Genomic DNA, 25,438 nt, shown 5'->3' with positions numbered 1-25,438 from the left:
TCATTTGACTATGTGTTACATATGAAACAGAGGCTTCATCTAATCCTTTGTGCCTTTTTCAGGAGTGTAAGAAGCCTGCTACACATAACAGCATTAAAAACCTCACAGAATCTTGTAGTGGAGAAAAGGAATTTTAATGTAAAAGAGACCAGGTGGGAATTGGTGCTGGAACAGAAGTAAATATGTACATTTACTAAGGGAATCTGTGACATGTAAAGCATAACACTTATTTCCTGGCACTTTTTTCCATTTCATGGCACTAATATCTCTATAATTAAGAGCAATGGAAGTATTTAGAGGAAAACTGTATGTTGTTATAAACCATTCTTTTTTTAATTGAACAGCTGTAATTTCTACCAATGGAACAAACTATATTATAAGAAAATTATTATTAGTTTAAAATGCAAAGTTAAATGAATGTAAAATTAACAAACAGATGGTGAAGAATTATTGTGTTTTATTTTACTCCTGGGTAAAAGGGCTCATGCATGATTGTAAAAATGTCATCACACTTCGTAAACCTGAAAGCAAACAGAATTTGCAGTTGTGCACATCTGTTTTGGGACACTGCTAAAGGGTTAGAAGAATCAATGTTGTTTTCAAATAAGGATATTCATCAAAAGGATATCATTTACTTAACAGTTATGGCTTCTGCTAAGCATCAGACTTAATGTTCTGTGGAATTCATTACAAAATTTGGCAGCTTTTTTCCTCACAAGCTACTGAGGCATCATGCTGCAAAATGAAATGAACAGGCCCTTCCTATCCCTTCTCCCTGAACCCAAATACAACAGTGGAATTACCTGCTAAATGTCTGACAACTAATTTCAGGTTTTTAAATTCTAGGTCAAGATGTCATACTTGCCCAAGGAATGTTAGGGATGAAATAGGTGGAAAGACAAGAGGTTTATTTATTTCAGTAGCTAGTAAATTAATAAAAAGGATATGGAATGTTTGAGGATACCATGTTTTGGGAGGAAGAATGGGAGAAATGTGTGTAAGTGACTAATTGAGTCAAATTGAAAAAACTAAAAGCCCCAGCCAGATAAAACATGTGAAGGTTTTATTAGAAAAGAAATTATATTCACGTTTCAAGCTGGTAGTTTCAGAGTATGGCATCTAATTGCTTTATTTGAGCTCAATTTACAAAAATTAGTGAACCGAAGATGTAGGATTTTGTTTACAATGACTCTTTGCCATTTAGAGAGAGCAATTTAGGAACAGCCAAGGAAATAGGAATTATGAACAATGAGGTACTGATTGCGGTCAGTGGGGAAGGAATACTAAAGAGTTGCTCACTAATGAGGAAGGTATTAAAGGCAGGAAATTCTTGTATTTTTTTTTTTATGTCTGTACATAATCCAGAGTTCCTTGTCATCCCATCCCTACTATTACCTTGTATATTAAGCATATTATTGAATATATATAGTAACACTTGCTGACAATAACTTCTGTTACATTGAGTTAATGTAGCTACAGAGTTTTTCTTAAAAGAATGCATTATTAAGACTATAAAATCAAGCACACAAAGTTAGGACATGCAGAAGACAAGTTGTCTGCACACAGTTAATATCCTTTGCACACAATTAATACTCTTCATGTGTATGCCTGATTAAGCAGCCTTTAATTGTATGATCACATGCAGAACAGTAAGTGCCAGTTCAGTCCGTAGGGTGGACATCACTGTCCTAGTAAAAACCTTGTCAGAGTTACATTTTTTCATTGTTGTTCAAAGTGTAGGTATGAAGACTATTCAAACCCTGCTGAAATAAAAGAATTCCTCATTTCCATGTCAGGTTTTCTATAATGTTTCTACTATAGTACACATGTGAATACCTTGTCTATATTTTTTTTCCAAATAGGAGATTTATGAGCCTTTTTACACATCTTGGACTCTGTTTTCCCTAAGAAAAGTTGGAATATTTTTACTTTAAAATACCTGCTGATTTAGATGGCAAATTGAAAGTTTCAAAAATACTTAGACATAAAAAGTTGTGCTGATCTTGCAGGTCTTTCTTCACTCTTGGAGTTGTGAGTGCACAATATCTGTAGAAATTAAGATAGTATTTTTAGGGAGAAAACAATCCCAAGCTTCTGAAAGTAAGGTTTCTAAACTAAAAACTAAAAAACTTGAGATAAATTGTATATAGTGCCCTTAGTATCCTAAGGGAGCTCTATGAAAGAAATGAAGCTACAACTGTTTGGCAAGGTAATCTCTCAGTTGCCATAACTATGTGTTTTTTTCTCCCCCATACAATCCACAATTTTTTTTCAATATGTACTTTTTTTCCCTCTAAAAATTAAGCACAGTCCTAGAAGTAACAGGTTTCTTTTATGCAGAGTCCTTTTAAGAGGTCTGCTTTATGCACTGAATACATAATTGATCTGCATTCCTTTGTGTTATAAGGTATACATAATTGTAGTTTTACATATGTGTGTCTGTTCACTACTTTGTCTGTGTCTCTGTGTTCATGTGCTGCCTTTTAATTGTCTGGATATATTTTCCTTGCATCAGGGAAAAAAAAGGAAAAGGGAGACCTTCCAAACTGCAGGTTTAAAACCATTATGGCTACATACAGACTTCTGCTATTTCAGCTGGCTAAATGATACCAATATAGCACTAGGAGCCAGAGAACACCATGCTTTTTCCTCCTTGTAGTCTTTATCCAATTTCAGTTGCCTCAGGCTTCTGAAGTTTTGCTCAAATTGATTTTTTAGCCACTTCCACTTTTCATTGTTTTTTCTGCAACCCCTGTCCTTAACCTTTCTATTCCCTTTCCCCAAGTTCCTTTTGAGATCCATTTCCTGTGTCTTGATGCATCAGTTCCCTCAGCTCTTCATCCAATTTTATTACCCAGTTTAAGTTGATTGGCCCTTGAAGTGTCATCCCTGTCCTTCCTTAGCTTCCATCTCAGCCCATGGTTTCTCCTCCCAGTCTCATCAGACTCGCTCACACAGTGTAGTTAGTCCCATTTGTCTCTTTGACCCATATTTGTCCATCTGCCTGTGTACTGGTTATTCTCATTCCCCAGATGATTTAAGTGACAGTAGTATCAAGAGCCATAGGGATGTCTGCTTTCCATTCCAGTGGCTTGTTGTGCTTAGGCTTAGGGTATTTGTTACAGACTTCCTCTCTCTAATCCTGGTCAGACTGAAGCAATCTTTGCAGAGGATACACGTAGTCGGGTAAGTGCTAGAAATTGGAGAGGGTCAGTCATGATCAATGAGAGTAGGTTTTTCTGTGTTTTTTCACTGACAACCTTTGGAAATGTTTTTTGTTAAAAAAGAGTTTTCTCAAGCTTGGTCACATCTGGATAGATCTACAGGGTAAGGGCAAGATTTGCATCCCCCACGCTAAAATTCCTGCCAAATTGCAAGTCTTGTGAGTGAGGTTGTTTTTAAGATGAGAAGAATGTTTTTCTTACTGACTTTTCTATTCTCAGAAATGGGTGGAAAGTTTTGACTAAGTGTTTGAAAAGTATTTAAGAGAACTTAGGCATGTGAAGCTTGGGCCTAATGTTTTATCATTCAGAAAACTTAAATGAACAGAATTTATATGGAAGCCTTGGTAAGCAGTACCCATTCACATCCCTTCCTTGATAGTACCATGCTGACAAAACCTTTGGTGTGGACTTTGTGGTGTTACCAACAGAGAACTTTTGTCATCTAAATTTAGACCTCCCTGTGGATGTGTCTGTGAGCTGTGTTTAAATTCCAGTTATAGGTAATGGAGATCTGGCTGGTATTGCCAGTAGAGCCTGAAAATGGGCACTCATTGTTTGATCAACTGAATTGCAATTAAGTAAATTCCATAAAATTACTGAGCCTTTGTTAGGAGCAATGGGAGCCTAAATACTTGGCACATACATAAACACAAAATGTAGAGCCTGTAGCTTAAATGTCTTCATCTCAAGCCTTATGTCTTTTGGAAGCACAGTGTGGCTGCGTCAGCAGTAAATTCTCCTTTCACTGAGTTTCTATTAAATTGCTTTGCAAATTTAATGATGCCAGCCTAGCTATGGCTGTAGAGGATCTCTAGCATAGATATAACTTGTAGAAGGCTCAAGCTACTTCGGAATCTTTATATGTGATTTAGGAACATGGGAGCTGTGGTGGATTAGACAGAAAGTTGACTTCATCCCAGTATCTTCTGCAATGACCAGTAACAGATGCCTGGAGAAGATCATTAAACAACAAGCATGTAGCAATGTTTCCCCCAATTATTTATTTTTTTTCCAAGCCTCCAACAGTTTGTGGCTCAGATTGTGCTCTGCCAACAACAAAAAAAAATGTCTACACATGCTTCTTAAGACTTTCCAAGCATGAATCAAATGGAACTGGCACAATAGTCTGTTTAGTGAGCCTGCCAAAAAGCAGCCTTAAACCAAAGCTGATGATTTCTGTTCTTGCCTTGTTTGTCCTAAAGTTGCTGATGCTGAAGCCTAATAATCACAATTTAAATTGCATTAAACGTTATTGACCTTCTCATTGTTGACATGCTAACTAAACAACAGGCTGGTGTGTGCCCTTCTGTCACGGTGGTTATTAGATGAGGGTTAATGGAATGGTTGGTTGTTAGCTGTGGGGAAGCTCAGACTTGCTCAAAACATTTACATTATGCTAAATCTTGTGGAAAGTGAATAACTGAATAGAAAAATGCTTTTCTCCTGAAAGTGTGAAAAAAGCAGCAAAGGCAGAGTCTGGAGGAAATCAAAGGCATGCAGTTATTCCACTAGTTTATATAAAGATGAGGAGAACACAACTTCAAGCCAGACACACAAACCCTTCTGTGGAGCTTCTGAGTAGGCAGGGTTTGGGAACATTTCTGATTGTATGTGGAAGGATTTATGTGCCACAAGATTTGCATGGTTTCCTCTGCCTATTTCAGGTATCAAACAAAATAAACAATCTCCATTAGCAAACTTGTTTCTTACAGATTATTAATCTATCACAACTATTATGAAAAATACTGCTGCAAAATATAAATTGTTCCCATGTTTGGATGCCTTGGTATCAACACCATTTATTTAATGTAGTTTGTTATAAAGGTGAAAAAAGGAGGCAACTGGTGGGAAGGAGGAACAAAGCAGCAAGTTGTAGAGTCTGAAATACCCACACTTCAAGCAACTTTTGCTTTGTGTCTTGATTGCATGTGTTGAGTCACTGATAGTGCTATTTAGTTATCATCATTTGTATCTTCTTACCTTTGTTCCTTATTCCTATTTAGATAACTGGGCAGATTAGGGACTGATGGAGTATCTAGTCAAGAATTCTGCATTAGAAGTGAGTCTTTCTTAGTCATGCATTGAGCTTGGCCAAGTGGCACCTCTTTTGGTTGTCCCCTGTGTTTCCATATACTTTTGAAGCAAAAATTGATACTTTGTTTCTACAGTTGTGATTTTTTAATTTTTTTTTTTAAACTTACTTCAGAGTACTCAGCATGATATGAATGCTATCTCTGTTCAAGACATTTTAGTTTTAAATTACAGGTATAAGATTTTAATTTGTTCGGTTTGTGTTAAGGATTGAGGAACAAAAAGACCTGATCTCTAATTGAATTGCTTACTACAAATTCAATTTCCAAATTTGTTACATGATTAATACAGATTTTTTAAAAAATTAAGGTTATTTCCAGTACTTCTGGAAATGCGTGTTATTTAGTACCTTTTCTAATCAGTAGTTGAATTGAAAGCCATTAATTGGTTTTATATTAACATTTTACTGCATTGCTCTTAGATGCTTTGTGGTACTTAAAACAATGTATTTGACATGAGCATTGCTAATGGTCATTAGTGTCTATAAGCAATATAAAGCTTTTTCTAGATCACGGAGTAATGAGGATTATCAGAATTACCAGGAACATACTTCATTTATCACTGTTTATACTAAAATTTCTTTGCCGTCTCATTAATGACAGGATGTTAAGGTCCAGTTCTCCTTAGTTACAGGTTTGTATGAGAGCAAGTTCAGTAGCTGAACAGTCTGAATTATGTTCTTACAGGTAACACATTGAATTGTTTAACCAAGGACAGATGGCTTGTGTGCATTTTTGGGTACACTATCATAAAATTGCTTCTTGTTATCATGGTTTTTCTCAGCTGACCCTTTTAAAGCTAAATAAATTAATAATCAGGGGGAAAAAAAATTGCAATACCTAATACTAATGATGTAGGAAGGTTGGAAAGATGCAACCAGTATACTCTTGTCACCGGTTTGTCCATCTGTTTCCATTAAAGCCAGTAGCATTTGTGACATTCATCAGAGCTTCCAAGCCACAGGCAGAACTAACCTCTTTGTTCAGTTGTTTTTGGTGTAACTGTGATTTCTAGCATGGTGATAGTGGCTTTGTCTTCCCTGAAATTCTTTCTCTGGTTTCTGCTTCTGTATTTCATGGGGGATGTGTCCCCATACAACTAGAAAAGATAGGAAATGACTGATCAGGTTTTCTTGTATTTTCTGTTAGTTCACTTACTTCTTCCACTTTCACTGTATTTGTGTTACAGTGTCATGTTTGATCTAATGGTATTAGTGAATAAAGGGAATTTTAAAATAAAACTGAAAGACCATGTAGCTATTTGCTTTTGAAAATGAGATCCTTTTCTGTCTATATGAAAAAAAAAATCAGATGTAGAAATAAAAAAGTGAAAAGGCCAAGCAGAAGGTAGAATGGACAATTTAAAATGCTGGAAATCACAATAGTGAGAAGTAGCAGCATTATGGATGGGATCAGAGCTTTCTTGCTATGGATGAGTGCAGCAGGAGCTTGTGGAAGACAACAGTTGGTAACCAGTGAAGGACTTTTTGAGAAGGAACACTATCTGCTGACTCTCTTTAGTGACATTTATTTTATTGAATGTACTCTGAATAAGTAATGAACTCTCTACCTTTCTGACACCTTGTACATTTATTTTGTTTTCTGTAGAACAGGGCTGTAGAATTATTTGATCCATGACCAAAACAGTGTTTGGCTTGCTTTGACAGTTTATCATTTTCCTTTACCTGCCCTTTGAATATTTCAACTCAGCTTACATCTCTTTCACATAACTTCTTATTTTGTGCTTATTCTAATGAAATTGAAGACTCTGCTGTCTCTGTTACTGTCCTCATACAGTGTGGTAAAGACACCTGCATTTCATGGGTAACACAGTTTATTCCTTCCATCCTTCCACCTCCTACTGTCCTGATGCCATGTTTTAGTAACTGAGAATAAAGTAGTATTTGTTACTGACTGTATTTAGCAGATTTTTTGTTGTTTTGTTTGTGTTTTTTTTTAAAAATATATTTTTCTGTTCACATCTTCACTTTGTTGGGAATGTCAGCTAATTGCAATAGCTGCATACTTCTGAGGTCATAGCATGTGGCCTGGTTTCAGAGAAGTGCTGGCTTCTAGTGCTGGAAAAGTAACTCCTCTCATCAACAGCTGTTGCCAAAAAAAATTCCCTTTGGGCATTTGTTTCTTCAGACTCTTTATCTCTCTTATAAATTCAGGAAATGTTGATATTCTGTGCTTTTTATTTGCTTCAGATGATATATACCACATTGTTTTTAAAGTGTGTGTTTTACTTTGCTGCCAAATGCTTTTCATTGCCAGTGCAGTTTAGCAGATGGGTTTGAAGGGTTCAATTAAATGTAATTTGGGCTTCCATTTTCTTCCAGCATCTTTCCATGATTTCTTAAATCAACATCAACATTTTTCAAGGCTTTGCAGTAATCTGTAGCTTGCTCTTTTCTAATAATTTCATCATTTAGTCATATAGCATTTGGAAAAAGTATATTCTGATTTTACATTTGTTATGTATTGTTGTTTGATGACTTTGAAAAATAGATGAGGTTTAAAAATTCCGTTAATAATGCTATTTTAATCCATTACTCCCAGCTTTTAGTCAATGTTAGATTCTTAGAGTGCTTGCACATCTCATAAAATTTTCTTTCCCACTTAGATAATTCCTAACGATTAATTAGTCTCTGTTGAATACTTTTTTTGAGGGATGTTTTGGACCTCACTTCCTCCCAAGTTGCCATTCCTAGTTTTTCTTACCAAGGATTTACCTTCTACAGAAGCCTCAGTCAGTGGTTACTGATTGTATTGTTTCCTAAAATGAGTTTCTTGCATGAATCTGATTTTATTGGCAGTCCTTAAGCTTAGTTAGTGTTGCTACCTTCTTCACTTGCTTCAGGAACTCCATGTAACTGCTTCTCTTTTCCCTCTTCCTCTCTGCATTGCAGCTGGTAAAGTAACAGAATGCATCTTTTCCATACTGTTAGTAGGTGTTCAAGACATGGGTAGAGGTGAGATGTCTTGCAGATAGGAGAACTATGCTAAACTTTGTGGCACAGAAACATGACAGTAGCTCTCCTTTATCCTTGCTTTAATTTCTGTGCTGAAGCGTTTTATCATCTCACACTGCACTTGTATTTAGCATAAATTAATATTTTTTCTTTCCCTTGTCCAGAAGTTGTGGTGCAGGCAGATATTTTGCTGAAGACTTTAATTTAATCTGGTTTTAAGAATGTCAGTGTTGCTGTTAACGCAGGCAGCTTTGTGATTTGTATTTTCATATGGGCTGGTTTTGATATCTGTGGACTTGTAGTAGCAGTATTTCATGCCTCATTCCATGCCAGGCTTGGAACCACAGAAGAATTATGGTAATAAATACTGTCTGTAGTCTAGGAATTAAGCAGATGCAGTATGTAACTTCAATTTGGTATTTGTCCATATTTGGATGTTCCTTAACACTTGAGCTAGTAATCAAACATGCCATTGTTAGTATTATGTTTTTATTATGAAAAACAGGAATTGGCTGAGCTCAGTTTTTGCTGCAGGTTATGTATGCCTTCCTGTGAGCCACTGACCTGTCTTTTCTTGAGTTTACTCCACATTTTATGGTGCTTTGCCTTAGCCTTATAAAGTATTGTTGCCTTGGTGAAAAAGTGCAAAAGCATGTTACAGTGCTTCAGGGACTGTAATGAATCCAAAAAGACTGATTAACTGAATCAGAAAGGTGTGGGTGATTTTTACAAGCAGGCTGATGGAATCTGTTCCCTTTTGACTGGAGAACTGGAGGGTTATTAGGTAGTTCTTTCCACAGAATTACTGCCTTGCTAATGTGACTATGGTCCCTAATAATAATCATGCTTGGTTTAAATTTCTCAAAATTTAGCAGTGATGCATGTGTAGCCTTGAAAGGAGAGATGAGAAGAAAGTTCTAGGTTATGTAATACATTATCATCCCAGGGAGAATTGTTTAATGTCAGTAAGATTTTTGGTAAAATACAGTATTTTGTTTCCATTTGCATTTCTGATTACAGTGTCCACTTAGTTTTCAATTACAGCTTACAGAGCTATGTGGTTTTTAGTTATAACCTATTGACAGCATAGTGTGGTCTGCCTTAATTACTCAGAATAAATCTCCAAGCCTGTTTACTGAAGGTTAATTTAGCTCAAGTTAGATGACATCCAGAAGAAAAGTGCTTTTCTGTGAAAAGAATAGTCTTGGTTATCAGAGTGTGTTTAGACTGTGTTTTGTTAAAACATTTTAAGTTTGAAAAATCTAGGACTGCCACTGAATGACCCAGTCCACTAGTTTCCTTCTCCTCAGTACGCATTCACTTCTGTGGGCTGAGATGTTTGTCTGTTAAATGGGACTGGGGAACAGACCTGGATGAAAGATTACCATTAAAAATAGTTTTTGAACAATTTGTTACATTTATTTTTCAGAGATGTGCATATTGTAAGCACCTTGGAGCCACTATCAAATGCTGTGAAGAGAAATGTACCCAGATGTACCATTACCCCTGTGCTGCTGGAGCAGGCACATTTCAGGATTTCAGTAACTTGTCCCTCCTTTGTCCAGACCATATTGACCAGGCTCCTGAAAGATGTGAGTACACAGCATCCAAATGGTATGATTAGTACCAGGTTTTATGAAAACTGCTCTGTGTAGGATCAGTTTAAGAGTGCATTTGTTTAGACCTGTTTTCCCAGTTCATGTACTGAAGAGTTCACGTATGTTTTAAGTGTGACAAAGATGCAAGTCCATATTCTGAGTAAAAGACTGACAGTAATGCACAGCAGAGTTTGTATTTTTCCTTGATGTTTTAGTGACAGAGCATTGGAAGCATTTACTCATTAGGCTGGTCTAACTTCAGGTTTTTGTTCAAGTTGACAGGCTTGCTTACTTGCCCTGACTCAAGTTAGAGCAATCATGTTGCAAACACTTCAGCTAAATAATAGGTTTAGATCTGTTAGGAACTTTATTTTGTACTTGTTATAAAGAAGATTTGGTCCTAAAGCTCTCAGCTTTATCTTGAGGAGAATAAAACTGTTTCTTTCTGGTAAGACTTTATTAAGGTTTAAAATTAATGTACTTTTGTTACAAGAAGATTAGTTGAATATATCAGAAAACCAAGTGAAAGGAGTAGTTATTAAATATACTAATTAAATTTGAATTTCATAAGAAAGATCAAGTTTTATATGCATAAGAAATACTAAAGAATTTCTTGGCTTCATTGGGTTCATTGAATTGTTCATTCTGAACGAAATAATAATTGAAAAAATTATTTCTTTGTAGCAAAGGAAGAAGCAAATTGTGCAGTGTGCGACAGCCCTGGAGACCTCTTAGATCAACTTTTTTGTACTACCTGTGGCCAACATTACCATGGGATGTGCCTGGACATACAAGTTACCCCTTTAAAAAGAGCAGGTTGGCAGTGTCCTGATTGCAAAGTGTGCCAGAACTGCAAGTAAGTGAGACTTAAAGTTTGGGTTGGAAGGGACCTTAAAGATCGAGTTCCCACCCCCTGCATGGGCATGGGTACCTCCCACTAGATCAGGTTGCTCAAAGCCCAATACAACCTGGCCTTGAATACTTCCAGTGATGGGGCAGCCACAGCTTCCTTGGGCAACCTGTGCCAGTGTCTCACCACCCTCATAGTGAAGAATTTCTTTGTAATGTCTAACCTAAATCTGCCCTCTTCCAGTTTAAATCCATTACCCCTTGTCCTCTCACTGTGTGCCCTTAAGAAGATTCCCTCCCCAGCTTTCTTGTAGTCCCCTTCCAGGTACTGGAGGGTGGCTAGTAGGGTGCCCCTGGACCCTTCTCCTCTCCAGTCTTTATTCCAAAAAGTGTAGATTGTTTGTCCAGATAGATCTTTTATGTTAATATATTAAGTAGCTGAACAAACTGTTTTGTTGGGAGCTTTCTTCTAAAAGAGCTGAGCTGGAACTCCTGTCCATTGTACCCCTACTGTTGCCATGGCAGGTTCTGGAGATAAGCAAAACTTTCTGACCTTTTCCTCCTTTTATACAGGAGGATTTTTATTGAATTTACCAAATTAACAAATTAGTTCAATGTAGTGCCTTTACAGTCTGGGAACCTGTGCCCTTTCTCAACTGCCACTTCAGCTGTGCGTGAAGTAGGTACATGAAGTAGCTACCTACATAAGTAGGTAGGTCCCCTGCTTTGGGCCCTCACTTCTATTTTGTAGTATCTTTCAGGGGCAGTTAATGAGACATTGTGGAAACAAAAACATGGCTTAGTTGAGCAAAGAAAAAAACAGCGGTATGATCATGATTGAATTATTACACCACACAAATACTGAGACAGCTAAACATAATTGTTGCAATGTTACAAAGTTTCACTTAGAAAACTGACTCCTCTACACATGTTCTCAGGCACATGTTCTTTTGCTTTTCAGTTGTTTTTTTAAGGGGCTTTACTTGAAGGGTTTTGTTCAGCTTTACTTGATTCAGCTGGGACAATATGAAGGAAAAATGCCACTTCACCACTGCCTCATTTACCTGATCAGTCAAGGCTTTGCTGTTTTCCAAGCAGAAAACTCAGTGTTTGCTAGTGTTCAGATTCACCCACTTTAAAGATTGTTCCCTAATCACACACGGCTGATAACAAATGCCAGCAATGAAGTTAAAGTAGTGAAGCTCATTCTAAAAAGTACCCCTAAAAATGTTGTGCTGGGTAAATACAGTATTTGCTAACAAATCTCTTTAGTGGAAAAGTAGAAGAAAATGTGGTGTTTTCACACCTGTGATGCTATGCAGTATAGCAGTTTCATGCCAGTGTTGAAGAATAGCATCTTAAGCTTATCTCCATGCAAAGAGAGAACATTTACTGTTTATTTTAAAATATCAGGTCTCCCAGTTAAGGAAGTGGTGACTAGTATGTGTAATGCTATATATTTTAAAGCTTTATCAAGGCAAGTCTTGTTCTATACTTATTTATTGGATTAATTTGTTTAAACTAAGGCAGAACACAGTGCCTTTAGATAGTACCAACCTATTTGTCTTATTTTCTGTGAATTTGTTTTATTGCGGAAGCTTGTGGTGGAGCTCTATAATACATGATTGCAGGAAAATTTAAATCTCTTCCTTTAATGTTTGTTTTGCTCTTGCAGTCATGTTGGTTGACATTGTAGGAGCTCTGGTAGTCAGAGTTGATGACTCTTTTCATTGGGAAAAACAGACTATTTGTAGGAGCAAGTACAGTGTTCTTTTCAAAAAGAAAAAAAAATGTATTTCAGATTTTGGACTGATTTCAGTACAGAAAGGTCATTAAATCTGCTTACATCTGTGTAAATGAAAGCAGGATAATTTCTAGAAGTTGGAATGGTTGCACAGGCTCAGCACCTGCTGAAATAAGCATAGTGATTTTCAGTCATAAATATGGATTTGAAGGCATTGTCTTTGGAGAGATTTGTGTTATTCGTATAATTTCATGTGCTCGGTTACATGTCTTCCTTTTTAGGTTTTTAATGAAATAGATTTTTTTTTGTTATGGCTTGTTTAAGTAATTTTTTTAATCACTTATTATTTTTCTTAGACATTCTGGGGAAGACAACAAGATGCTGGTGTGTGATACATGTGACAAAGGCTACCACACTTTCTGTCTCCAACCAGTTATGGATGCTGTACCAACAAATGGCTGGAAATGTAAAGTAAGTTGAAAGGTTTCAGAATAATTCCTTGTGATTATGGGGGCCCAAATGTTGTTATCCACATTAAAGTGTCATAGGTGTATTGTGGACTGCTGTTGCTGTGTAACGTGATTTCTGAAGGAATCCCCCTTGTGTGTAGCCACATGGCTCTGCAGCTGCTCTGGGAGGGCAGCTGTCAGTGCAGTGGCTGATGCAGCCCCATAGGGGTAAAGAGGACTGTAAGATCCAGGTGAAGTGGATAACCTTCACTTAACCTTCACAGCTGCTCTCATGATCTAATGTAAACTAAAATGTAAATTAAAACCTCTGCAGTAGTGTAGGTAATCCATTACATGAGCACTCTTTATATTCAGCTACCTCATGCTTATCAGAGCAGCAGTTCTGCAGCTCAGGGGTTTCTTTGCATTTAAATAGAGCAGGATGTATTTTTTGTTTTATGAGTAACTTTGTAAGTGTAAGTAATAACAAAAATAGGATTTCAGCATAACAAGGGAAGTCCCTGTGTAGAAGATGTATATGTTTTCATAGTATGATAGTTAAAAAAACAACTGAGATTAGAAATAAAGTTTGGTCTCACAATACTGCTTTCAAGTCACAGAGCAGTGCAAGGAGACTCTTGTTGCTGTTGCACAAGCTCTTCATGCTCTATTGTTGATTCCTGGGTAACTTATTAGTGTCATCAAGGATAAAAAACTTTATTTTATTTGATTAAAACCAATAAAATGTCAGTTAATGGCAGTACTATCAGTATGATATTGTGAAATATCATAATTAATAACTAAATTCTTGTGATCTCTAGAACTGTAGAGTATGTGCTGAGTGTGGCACACGAACGAGTTGTCAGTGGCACCATAATTGTTTGGTATGTGACAGTTGTTACCAACAGCAAGACAACTTATCTTGTCCTTTCTGTGAAAAACTGTGCCTCCAAGACTTCCAGAAAGATATGTTGCATTGTCACATGTGCAAAAGGTAAGAACCCTGATTTTTGTTTAATTGTACTAAAATGCCTAAAGCTTATAGTGAGTTGTGTGACAGGAATGCGTTTCTGTGAAGGGTGTAGCCTGTCTCTCATGAACAAGACTGTAGTATCTTGTTGGACAGCATCTTGATCCTTCTTTCCTAAACAAAATGAACAGTTGGAGGTAATCTTATTATAATCTTAGCAAGTAAATATTAATTGGCAATTACCTGAGGTGTACAGAGAAATATGTGCTGCTGCTTCTGTTGCTTCTTACATTCCATCTATTTAGTGGGTAAGCAGACTGGAAGAGTCATCATCCTAAAGACTGTTGTTTGCAATTATCTGTTTGGGTTTTTTAAAATTTTTATTATGTATTCTCTGTTTCATTTAATGCGTTTTGCTATGCCAATAGTAATAAAAAAAGATACTGTTGGGAACCTGTTAAGAATGTAGGCTGTGCTCCACGTCAGTGCTGTGCAATGTCTCGATACTGCTGGAGATGCTGTGGTGTCCATTTGGCTTTAGTGACAGTTCAGGTCTTAATGTTTAAATTTATTCACTGTTTGACATGCTGACATATCATGCTTATTTTTCTAAAAATTCTCCATAGTAAAACATAGGTTGAATTTTGTTATTTCCCCAGAGTAATGTAAAACAGTGCTATTCTTAAATTGGTTTTTACGAGGATACTTTACATTTTTCTTATTAAAATCATGATGACTCTAAATCGATCTCCCTAGGTGGATTCACGTAGAATGTGACAGGTGTCCAGGTAATGAGTTGGAGTCTCAGTTGAAAGACTACATCTGCACTCTTTGTAAACAAGGAGAAGGGGATCAGATTCAGTCATGTGATATAATGGACACTTCTGAACTCATTCCTGAACCTGACAATATAACAGGTAATCAAATGTAATCTTTATATTTCCAAAATGCTAACATAAAATATAAATACCTGCAGCTGTCTCACAAAGTCTTTTGTGAACCAGCCACTTATACTCATTACTCTGTGGAGTTCATCCATTCCTGTGTTTAGCATCAGCTTGTCAAGCAATCCATGGGTGAGCTGTCTCCTCAATATGATTTCTGGGTTTGTGGCTTCAGGATCCTGTATTAAAAATATGGGCGAGTAAGCACCTTGATGGTGATTCTCAAGCTTCCAGCTCCAGCTTCCCAGCCTGTGGCAATAAGCTTTTTTTTTTCCTTTTTTTTTTTTTTTTTTTTACTTTCTTCTTGTGTGACCGTCTGCTCATAACAGATGTTGAAACCTGATGATCTTTAAGGTCGATTCCAACCTTAACCCTTCTATGATTCTATGATTCCTTGTTTATTCCTGAAAGTGTATCTTTCTGGACAAGGCTCCAAAGCCCTTAGTCCTTCAGAGGCAACTAAACAGACACTAAACAGACATTCCCTTCACTGTTTTTTTATTTTGTTATTTCAGTCTCATAGTGCCCATTTTCCTCAATGTGTCCAGGTAGGACACGGCAGTGGAAGCTGGACTGTGGTCAAGGGACAGGTATATTTAACTAAAAAGCTTTTAGCAGGTGTCCTTTTTCAAAATAATATATGATTAGTTATTTTGTTTCTGAGAGATTCTTACCGAAGTAAACGTATTAAGCAAAAGATGGAAAGGGAAGTTGCAAAAAAGTGTATTTTTAAAATAATTATTCAGTAACATAAGGAAGCACAGAGAGAGCTTGGATCTGTTGATCTGAGTCTGGTGGGTCATCCACAAGACCTGTGTAATCTGAATGCCTCTGTGTATTTCACACCATGTGCTCTGGTGGATGGCATGTACTCTCATGCAGGCTGAACTTCCTCAGAGAAGGACAGTTGTGAATGAGTTTGGAAGCAAGATAAAATCTTAACAGATTAACTGCACTGCCTTGTGCATTTTCAGTGCTTAAACAGCAGTGGTTAAGCATTGGTCTTTTGTTAAAAGAAATTGAAAAGCTCTGTTTTAGAAGGCATCTCTATTGTCAAAAGCCTGGTAATTTTTGACTGGAAAGGGGAAGTGTTGGAGCACAACACAACTTAATTTTTTGTGTGTTCAAGCCAATGTTTTGTGTAAACAAATTCCTTTGATTTTAGCCTGCACATGTAAGGGCAAACCTTTCATGAACAGTAAAGTAATGGTTAAAAAGATAACCCTGGAGGAAAGGCAGTGACAGTAGGTAAATGTATATGAAAGAGCAGAACCCTGTCAGTGAACATGTGCACCAAGTTAGAAAAAGTGGCAACTTCAAACTTTGAAGATCACTTCCTTTCTGAAAGGTTAGCAGAGACTGTTGGACTCTAAGGCAGTGTATTTAGAACATTTAGGGAGATGTCTGAGTAATATCCAAAAGCTTACAGTGGAAAAATTCCCAGTCTTCTACTGAAAACTCTTTTGTATAAGTAACAGGTTTATTTGAAGACTAAAGTTTGACTTAAAACTTCTGTTAGGATTTCTAGGTAGTAGAAGCAGTAACAGGAATACTCTTCTCCCCAAGGAAGAACAGGACTGTCATCTCAACAACTGGGAGTAATCTGGAGCTATTACATCAGTCATACAGTGTTTTATACCCAGGAGAGTGCTTTTGTACATTAAAAATCAGATTTGGAGCCAATCTAAATGATCATTTACTCAAAGTTACTTTAAAGCTGACAGTCTGAGAGCTGTATCTAGGTGCTAAAAGTAGCATCACCTAATAGTTCCTGGCTTTTTGAACTCTATAAAGACACTTTTCTGAAAAGAAAGCTATAATAGTTTGACTTTTTTTGCCCTAAATTCCATGGAGGATCTGTTCCTTTTGATTTGACACTTAGCATACACTTTGGTTTTTCTGTTCCTACTTTGTCTGGTGCATATTAATTAATTTTCTTCACTGGAAAAGCTTTTACATGAGGAAAAAAAGAAATATTTCCTGGTTTTGTGTTCTATAATGATACTGTCAGCCAAAGAAGCACTCAGTAGTGCCTTTTCCATGCAAAATTCCTTTATTTAATATGAGGAGCTCACAGATTAAGGTATCCTTGGTCTAAAGTAGCAAAATTTAGTTTTCATGTTGTTGAACAGGTAGGTTGAAAATCAGTGCTGCTAGTACATGTTCATATCTATGCCGTAAGTAGCTGTCGTATTTGTATAAAAATTGGAAGTTCTGTTGAATTTAGCACACTGGAATCTGAGAAGAGACTTTCTTGTATTGCTCAGGTAATTCAAGAGTCTGTGACCATGTGTAAATTAAGTTTGCACAGTGAAGTGTAAATAATTGCTTTACTGACATTTTCCTCTACCTGAGAGGTATAAAATAGCTTCAGTGTTAATTAGAAAAAGGCTCTTAAAGGAGCACTGTATAGTCTCTCTAAGTTTCTCAATGACCTGATTAGTCCTAACTCCTATCATTATCATGCTTTTTAGCCAAAAGGTCAAACAGTGACAGCAACTACTGATGTCAAAGTAATAGAATAAACATCATAGCAATTTTGGTAACTTCTTTGCTTCTCCTTAAGCTTGTACAAATGAAATGGAAATGGAAAGTGGTGGAGAGGATGTGACGTTTCAGGAACAACCCATTACTGGTGATGGCCCTGGTCAAGAATCTGCTGTTGGATGTATCACAGCTGGTAAGAAAGAGCTTTGCAGTCTGAGAAAATGACAGTAATGAACCTTTCAGAACCCCCTTCCATTCCGTAAGGTTTCTGGTATTTTATAGATTTAAGAGGAAAAAATGTATGGAAAAGCAGTAAGAGACAAATTGCATCAGTTCTACTATCTGAACTCTCAAGCAAGGTATTAAGGTTTTTGCTGAAGACATATTTTATTGACAGCAGACATAGTCTTCAGAGTATTTGTGTAGGACAATGTTTTACTTTTTTTGGTGGGGCTGGCTTTCTCCAAAACCTGGAAATAAACTTAAAAACTTTTGTACACTGGAGGTTTATAGTAAAAACCATCATTTGTTGCTATTCAAATACAGCCACTCACACTTTCTCTTCAAGTCTTTTCTGTTTGTAGCTGCAAATTAATTTCCGCATGTGTGTTCTGGGACACACCATAAAGGGTCAAGCCCTCTGTAAATGTGTAATTGACTGATATCAATGGCAAAGAACTTCCCAGCGTGTCCCATCTACTCCAGCTGATGTTGGAGGGTGGATACTATAAGGGAAAACAAGAAACCTGAATTTAAATCCAGAACGACAGAAAATACCTTGCGGGTTAGCTATGATCATTCTGTTATATATCACAGCTGTCATATAAAACTATCAGGAAAGACACATTCATAATAAAATACTTGGCTTGGAACTGCAGTGGCTGAGGAGGTTGTAGCAGTGTGAATTTAATAAGAGTGCAACAGAAAGTAAGTGGTCTGTAAGAGAATCAGGGTCCATTAGAGAAAGATCTGATACACTAAATTCAGAAAAAAAGAATGTGGTTCTCCACGGAATGAGTACAAGACTGGAACTCCTTGATGAAGAAAGTTGTGGATGGAAGATGCTTGATTTGGTTCAAGAGGTGCTAGAAGAATATTATTGAAGGAAATCCATGAGACATGAGCAAATTAAAAACAGCATCAATTGTTTTCATTGCAGGTGATCTCCTAAGATCTGAAACAGCATTAGGAGAGAAATGTTTTTTATTTGTGCTTCTTCTCTTCTTCTTAGCTGTCTTCTTTTTGGAAGTGATGGAACAGTTGCTTAAAATACATTAATTTATGCTAGCATACTTCTTCAATACACAGAAAGGAAAAAGAAGAAGCTACTTTTAGCTGCCTACCTGGAAATGTGTGTTCAGATTCCTCAAAAATTAATCTTGTGGTTACTTTCTTGTGATTTACTCTGCTGTGTTTCCAGGGAACAAAAACAATGAAATAAATACATAGACTAATAAAAACATGGGTAAAAAGAAAAATATTTATGAAGTGTATTTTAAGCTACATAGTCAATTCACATGAGTAAAGTGATACATAGTTGCTCACTTGATGTGTAGCACATATACTTGTTGACCAGTACGCCTGTGTAAGTTTTACTTTTTCACACTGAGCCTTTAATGTGGTTGTACTTAGTTACAGGCATATCACCAGAAGAGAAGACCACAAAACTGGAAGCAGAAATCTCTGAAATTAATTCAGCTGAAATGGAAATGTCTCCTAAAAAGACACCAGCATCTGGTGACAGTCAGACTGAGATAATGATGGAAGTGATGGAAGGTGTTCCAGCTGTAACACAGCAGGAGTTAGAAAAACAAGTGGAAGAGACACAGCTGCCACAAGGTAGTGTGGAGGTATCAGAAGTATCCACAGTAGACTCTCGGCCTCTGTCTTCAGTACCTGAGGCCATAACTGTGACACCACAAGTACAGGAGACTGAAAGTAAAGGAGATATTTGTGTCCCTGTAGAAGAACAACTGGAAAAAATAAATGTGCAAAAAGATGTAGAAAAAGGAGAAACCCATGAAAAGTCAGAAACACCAGCTCTTCTAGAAGCAGAAACTACTTCTGCAAATGGAGGTGTTGCAAATAGTTCACCAGTTGGAGACAAACCCATAAAATCACCAGCTGAGACTTATCCCTCACTTCCTCCACCAGTTAATACAAGCAAGACAAACGTGTCTTCCTCACCAGATGTTTCATTAGACTTGCATTCTGCACGAGACGTACAGCACAGTCAGCCCCCAGCATTGCCTTCCACTGCTGGAAGTGCTCTCCCAACAACCTACATATCAGTTACTCCAAAAATTGGCATGGGAAAACCAGCCATCACCAAACGCAAGTTTTCTCCTGGAAGACCCAGATCAAGACAGGTAAGCATGTGGAATTATCCATTTACCCATTATCCTTCTCTGAAGAATATAGTTCAAATTTCAGTGTAATGCATTAAATTCACTTTTATTTTTTAGGACATAGTATGGGTGTATTCTTCTAAGTGAGTGTGTAGTTTACTTGTTTGAGGTAATTTCATTTTAAATAATTGAGAGATCAGACATCACAAAAGTTCTCTAGTGAGAATCAAAGTTTCTTTGAGCTCATGCTTAGAGCAAAATACAAGGAAATCTCTCTAAGTGAGTGTGTAGTTTACTTGTTTGAGGAACAAAAGTTCTCTAGTGAGAATTAAAGTTTCTTTGAGCTCAAGCTTAGAGCAAAATACAAGGAAATCTTCTATTTTTAATACATGTGCTACAAATGAAGATATGTATAATGCTGTGCCTTTTAAATTCTTTCTTGATCTTTTTCCTGTATGCATTTATTTTGGCTAGTACTCTCAATGTGCGTTAATATTTCTGAAACTGGCTTTATAGAAAAACCTGCAAAAACGCCCATTTCCATTGTGCTGCCAGATATTATCTTGATGAATATTTTTAATGGTATTGCGGATAATTTCATGGTTTTTTTACACTGCCCTTACAAATACCACATAAGAGCTGTCTGGTACAAATGGTTGTGCTTTGACTGGGATTAACTTTGATAAGTGAAAAGATTCCTTGACTCGGTCACCTTCTGCAACATCTTGCTCTCTATTTCAGTCGTGTTGTTGTGGGGATAATAGTTCATCAATCTATAGGATTTATTTTGTGTTTGTGAAATTCTATACAAAAAAGTATGTCAGTGTGACAAATTAGTGCTTCACTTCTGTTCTCATCACAATTTATTTTTAGTCTTTGGGACTTCTAGGTTGATGATTTCAGGCTTTTCTGAATTTAATGTTAAAAAACTTTGTATGTATCACACAATTCTTTCCATTATTTTGTTACCTGAGGGTTCAACATTCTTGGTTCTTAAGAAAAGGTATGAGATAGTGTTCTGAAAGTGCTAAAGGTTTATTATAAAGGCAACAAATATAAAAATTAAATTTGGAATATTTTGAGTATCTCTGGGGTTTTTTTATCCTCAAATACAAGCATATATAAAAATAATTTTTCTTAATACTCTGTACTGTCTTTAAATTAAATTTATTTTCTCAGTTTGTCATGCAAATTGAGGAAGGGTGAAGTCCTTAAGCAGTCTAAAATTAATTCAGGTTTTCTGTTATGGAAGTTTGTCTTCTGTCATTTTCCCCTTAGAATTGTATTTATTTTTCTGTGCAGTTTGGCCCTGATCTGCAGGGGAACCATCATCATGATACTGGTAATAAAATTAGTTAAACAGCAGAGAACTCACTGAGGAAAACATGAAGGCTGAACCCAGCTTTAAATGCCTGTAGCAGAATAGATATGCATCTTAAAACAAACAAACAAACCAGCTATAAAAGTATCAATTTGTCTGTTTATGTACAACATAATATAGAAATTAACCACTTAATATGTGGTGTGAGTAATGCAAATAGAACTGAGCTGAACTGCAGTTTATAAGTCAGGACCAACACAAAATCCTGGCTGTGATGCTGAATCAATATAATCTGTCCAACAGTTTGAAAATTATATTTTAAAATAAAAAGGTACTGTAGCAGCTTAGCACTACCAGTTGTAGAATTGGACAAGTTACTTGAAGAATTCATTATCTGTGTTTTAAAAGTATGTTGAAAAGTCTGTAAAGGTTTCTTTTGATTTCAGTTATCTTTGTCTCGCATTACAAACCACCTATTAAGCTGGAACTTGGGTGAATTGAATAGCAATTTTCTGGTAAGAAAAGCACACATGTACTTTGTTGTCAGTCCTATATGCTTTCTTACTTTCCATTGATTAGTCAGTTGTAGCACAGATAAGCACCTCATGGAAATCGGTAAAAAAATTTCTTCGGTAACGACTAAAAGAAAAATAAGAGCCTGCAGATACTTGATTAGTGAAAAAAAATGCACTTGTTCTGACCAGTAATCGAAGTTCAACTTAACTAGTTGGCTGAGAGAGTTGCGGCTGTTCAGCCTAGAGGAGAGAACACTCCAGGGAGACCTTATAGCACCTTCCAGTACTAGAAAGGGGCTACAGGAAAGCTGGGGAGCGGCTTTTCGTCAGAGAAGATAGTGATAGGACATGGGGTAATGGTTTTAAACTGAGAGAGGGGAGACTTAGGTCAGATATTAGGAAGAAATTCTTCACTCTAAGGGTGGTGAGGAACTGGAATGGGTTGCCCAGGGAGGTTGTTGATGCCCCATCCCTGCAGGTTTTTAAGGCCAGGTTGGATGAGGTTTTGTGCAGCCTGATCTAGTGGTAGGGTTCCCTGCTCATGGCAGGGGAGTTGGAACTTTATGATCTTTAAAGTCCCTTCCAACCTTTATGATTCTATGATTCTAAGGATTTGCCTTTGGAACTTTTTTCAGATTCTTCATTGGTTAGTTTTGTTGATCTCATTTTCCGTGTTGGGCATGAAGATGGAAGTCTCTTACTTGGAGATAATGTGTCTTGAAAAAAAGATAAAAAGCCCATATGTAATTTATGTTTTCTAAAAACAGCTTTATTATTAGAACTTTCTGCTTCCACTGAGTTTAGGAATTCTGTGTTAATTTTGCTGTAGTTAGGTTTTTCTAGATCACTGTGCAGTAAGGTATATATCATATTTGCAGAAATGTTTGAACAGTGAAAAAAGTATCTCCTGTGCTGGGAGTTTGCTGTGTAAACCTCCTACTTTGGGCCTTTGCTGAGAGACTGTCAAGTAATAGTCTGTAGATTATGAATAAGACATTAGTAATGTCAAGTTACAGGTAAGTTCTTTCCTTTTGAGCAAGATGTAATAGGACAATTCCACAATAGTTAAGGCATGTATTTAAATGTTTTAGCATTGGAATTCCACAGAGAAATTGGTTTAGGTTTGGGTTTGTTTGTTGTTTTTTTTAAATTATTATTTTTTCTGTAAATGTTAATTTATTATTTTTTTAAAGAATTGTGTACTTTTCCAAATCAAGACTTGTGGATATGAAAAGAAGCTTCTTAAATGTACTGGATCATCAAAGAACATCTTGTGTTTTTATCTACTTCTGCTCATTTTATGTAATCTTAAAAGGTACACTTTACATATAGTGATTTTTTTTGTTGTTAATATTTGTTCTAGTTCTCAGGAGAAAAAAAGGCTACATTTTTTTCTGATACTTGTGCCAGCAGCCCCATGTATGACTTCCTTTATAAGAAACTCATTAGCATGTTAATTTTAGGGGGTTTTCTTTCAATTTGCAAAATAATACATAATGCTGTTGAGTTGCTTTGTGTCAGGAGCTAGATTATGTGATACAAATGTTATCTTGTAGCTGAATGAGCTCTTAGCAACATGTGGTAAAGGGCAGTGAAATAATAGAGAAAAGTTACACAAAATACTGCTTGGTGGGTTATGTTAATTAAAGAGGTTGTGTGTCCTGTACTTCGTGAATTAATGTTGGCTCTGCAGCTGCTTTATTTTGTTGCACTGAGGAACTGTCATTGCAGAACTAGTTGCTTGTCCAGGACTGCACAGGTTTAAAATACTTCTTTAAGAGTCTGATTACTCTGTGGACCCCCCAAGACAAGCCAACATTAGCCAGTTTCCACACGTAGCAGTATTATCCACTTTCTCCTAGAAGATTTTAATCTTTTAATATGTAGCTTACATGTTGGAATGTCCAGTTCCTGTTTAAAAGACATTTTTTACTATGAGGGTGGTGAAACACTGAAGCAAGCTGCCCAGAGAGGTGGTAGATGCCCCATCCCTGTAAACGTTCAAGGTCAGGCTGGATGGGGCCCTGAGCAGCCTGATCTAGTTGAAGATGTCCCTGCTTACTGTAGGGGGCTTAGACTAGATGACCTTTAAAGGTCCCTTCCAACACAAACCATTCTATCATTCTTTGATTTTTAAAAATTTAAAAAAAAAAAAAAAAAAAAAAAAGTTAAAAAATCCATTGCAGGGGGTTTATGGAACTTCCTAAGAAAGAGAATATGGAAAAAAAAAAAAAAAAAAAAGTTAAAAAATCCATTGCAGTGGGTTTATGGAACTTCCTAAGAAAGAGAATATGGAAAAAAAATTATGTGGATCCTAAATATATTACTCCTCAATTTTGTAAGATACATGCTTCACTGGAGTCAGGAGATTCCACATAAAGGAGCAGTTTCTGATTTTGATTTGTTTTCATTAAATTAAAAGTATTATGCTGAGCAGTAGGGTGATTATCCCTTTTCAAAATCTGTTAATACGTTTGCTAATAAAATACATTTGAATAATCAGTCAGTTTCACTATTGAATATAAAGTTATGCTTGATTAGAAGTTATTTCCTCTGTTGGATCTTAGCTTGTGTTTGTGGAAGGCTTTAGAGATGTGTCTGCAACATCACTACATCACTACTATTTTGAAAGGACTAAAACCCATCTCACAATCTGTGAAGACAATATTCTGCCTAAAAAGCCTTCTTGAGTCTGTTGCGGGGCTGTACTACCAGTGTTGCTGTCACCACCATCCTCTAGCAATTTTGCAGGCATCACTGTTTTGTTAGAAGCAACAGGAGAAAAATCCATCTTTGAAACAAAAGGGGAGCTACGTATAAATCAGCATGTAGGTACAATTATACTGATAAGAATTACTTTGGCTGGTACAAGCTTATTCTACTCCAGAGAGTGTGTTTTTTCTGTGTCAGCATAAGAACTCCTGTCACTAAGGTGCACTTCTCCTAAGTGTTAGTTAGGATAGCATATTATCCATACATTCAGCTACAGGTAAGCTTTAAATCTGCATCCAGCCCTGTTGAGATGATCCTCCACCTGCCAGGCTTAGCATTTCACTGACTTCCCATGGATTTTGGTCCATGGACTCTCTTTTCTGTTTCTGTTACCCTATTCCATAGTGGACCCAAATTGGTTTGTACATATATCCAATATTTAGTTGTTCATAGATCAGAGATACAAAAAGTGTGATAAAATTTTAACACTGCTGTCCTCAGAGTTGTGTCAGTACAGTGTCTTCTCCGTGGAATTTGCAGGTTTTCCACCCTTGCCTATAAGCTGCTAATTTATGCCATTGGCAGGACCTCTCCAGTCTTTTTCATAGCTCTGCTTTCTGAAGCAGTAGACTGGTGTATATCTAGTTTTAAACAAATCTTCACAAGGAAAATAGGTTGTTTTTTTGTTTTTTTTTTCCTCTGGAGGTTTACTTAAAATGGTGTTGGGTTTATTCTGTCTATCCAAATTGAATATATTTGAAATAGTTATTTTTACTACAGCACTGTGTACTGGAAAGCATAATTGAAATAAAAAAAATTGAGGGTGTTACAGGATAGGTGGCACTGTAAGACTGTAGTTTAAAGAGTTGAGAATGGTCTGTAGAATATTGACTAGAAAATAGTAACCTTCTACTGTTTTTGTTTTACCCTAAGAATTATATTAGGTTGCATTTTATGGAAAATGCTGTCGTTGGGGGTACTTCATGTTCACCATGAAGATATTGATTATCACTGTTATACAGTTCACTACATATTTCTAGGTGTTTTAAGAGAATTTTTTTAATGATACTGAAAAATGCAAAGCACCATGATGGGTTTGGATATGTGTTCTGTATCGGGTATTACAGGGGGTTTTATGTCTTCAGTTACAAGGGTACCACAAAGTATGTCATAGTGGTTGGACATTGAATAAGATTTTTAAAGGGTCTTTTT

The 25,438-nt window shown here is 36.5% G+C and overlaps 1 protein-coding gene across 1 annotated transcript in view; it reads left to right on the top strand.

Annotated features, from left to right (window-relative positions):
- KMT2C (lysine (K)-specific methyltransferase 2C) overlaps nucleotides 1-25,438 on the top strand; it is a 191,567-nt gene that overhangs the window by 89,971 nt on the left and 76,158 nt on the right. The window contains exons 7-13 of the mRNA XM_010006003.1: nucleotides 9,719-9,881; nucleotides 10,572-10,743; nucleotides 12,837-12,951; nucleotides 13,751-13,923; nucleotides 14,656-14,816; nucleotides 17,410-17,523; nucleotides 18,963-19,699. Of these exons, the coding sequence (XP_010004305.1) occupies nucleotides 9,719-9,881; nucleotides 10,572-10,743; nucleotides 12,837-12,951; nucleotides 13,751-13,923; nucleotides 14,656-14,816; nucleotides 17,410-17,523; nucleotides 18,963-19,699 (1,635 nt within the window). The remainder of the gene's footprint in view (nucleotides 1-9,718; nucleotides 9,882-10,571; nucleotides 10,744-12,836; nucleotides 12,952-13,750; nucleotides 13,924-14,655; nucleotides 14,817-17,409; nucleotides 17,524-18,962; nucleotides 19,700-25,438) is intronic.

This window comes from Chaetura pelagica, unplaced genomic scaffold, assembly GCF_000747805.2.
Source record: "Chaetura pelagica isolate M959 unplaced genomic scaffold, ChaPel_1.0 scaffold199, whole genome shotgun sequence".
Classification (NCBI taxonomy): domain Eukaryota; kingdom Metazoa; phylum Chordata; class Aves; order Apodiformes; family Apodidae; genus Chaetura; species Chaetura pelagica.
This window is presented reverse-complemented; position numbering and strand designations above follow the sequence as displayed.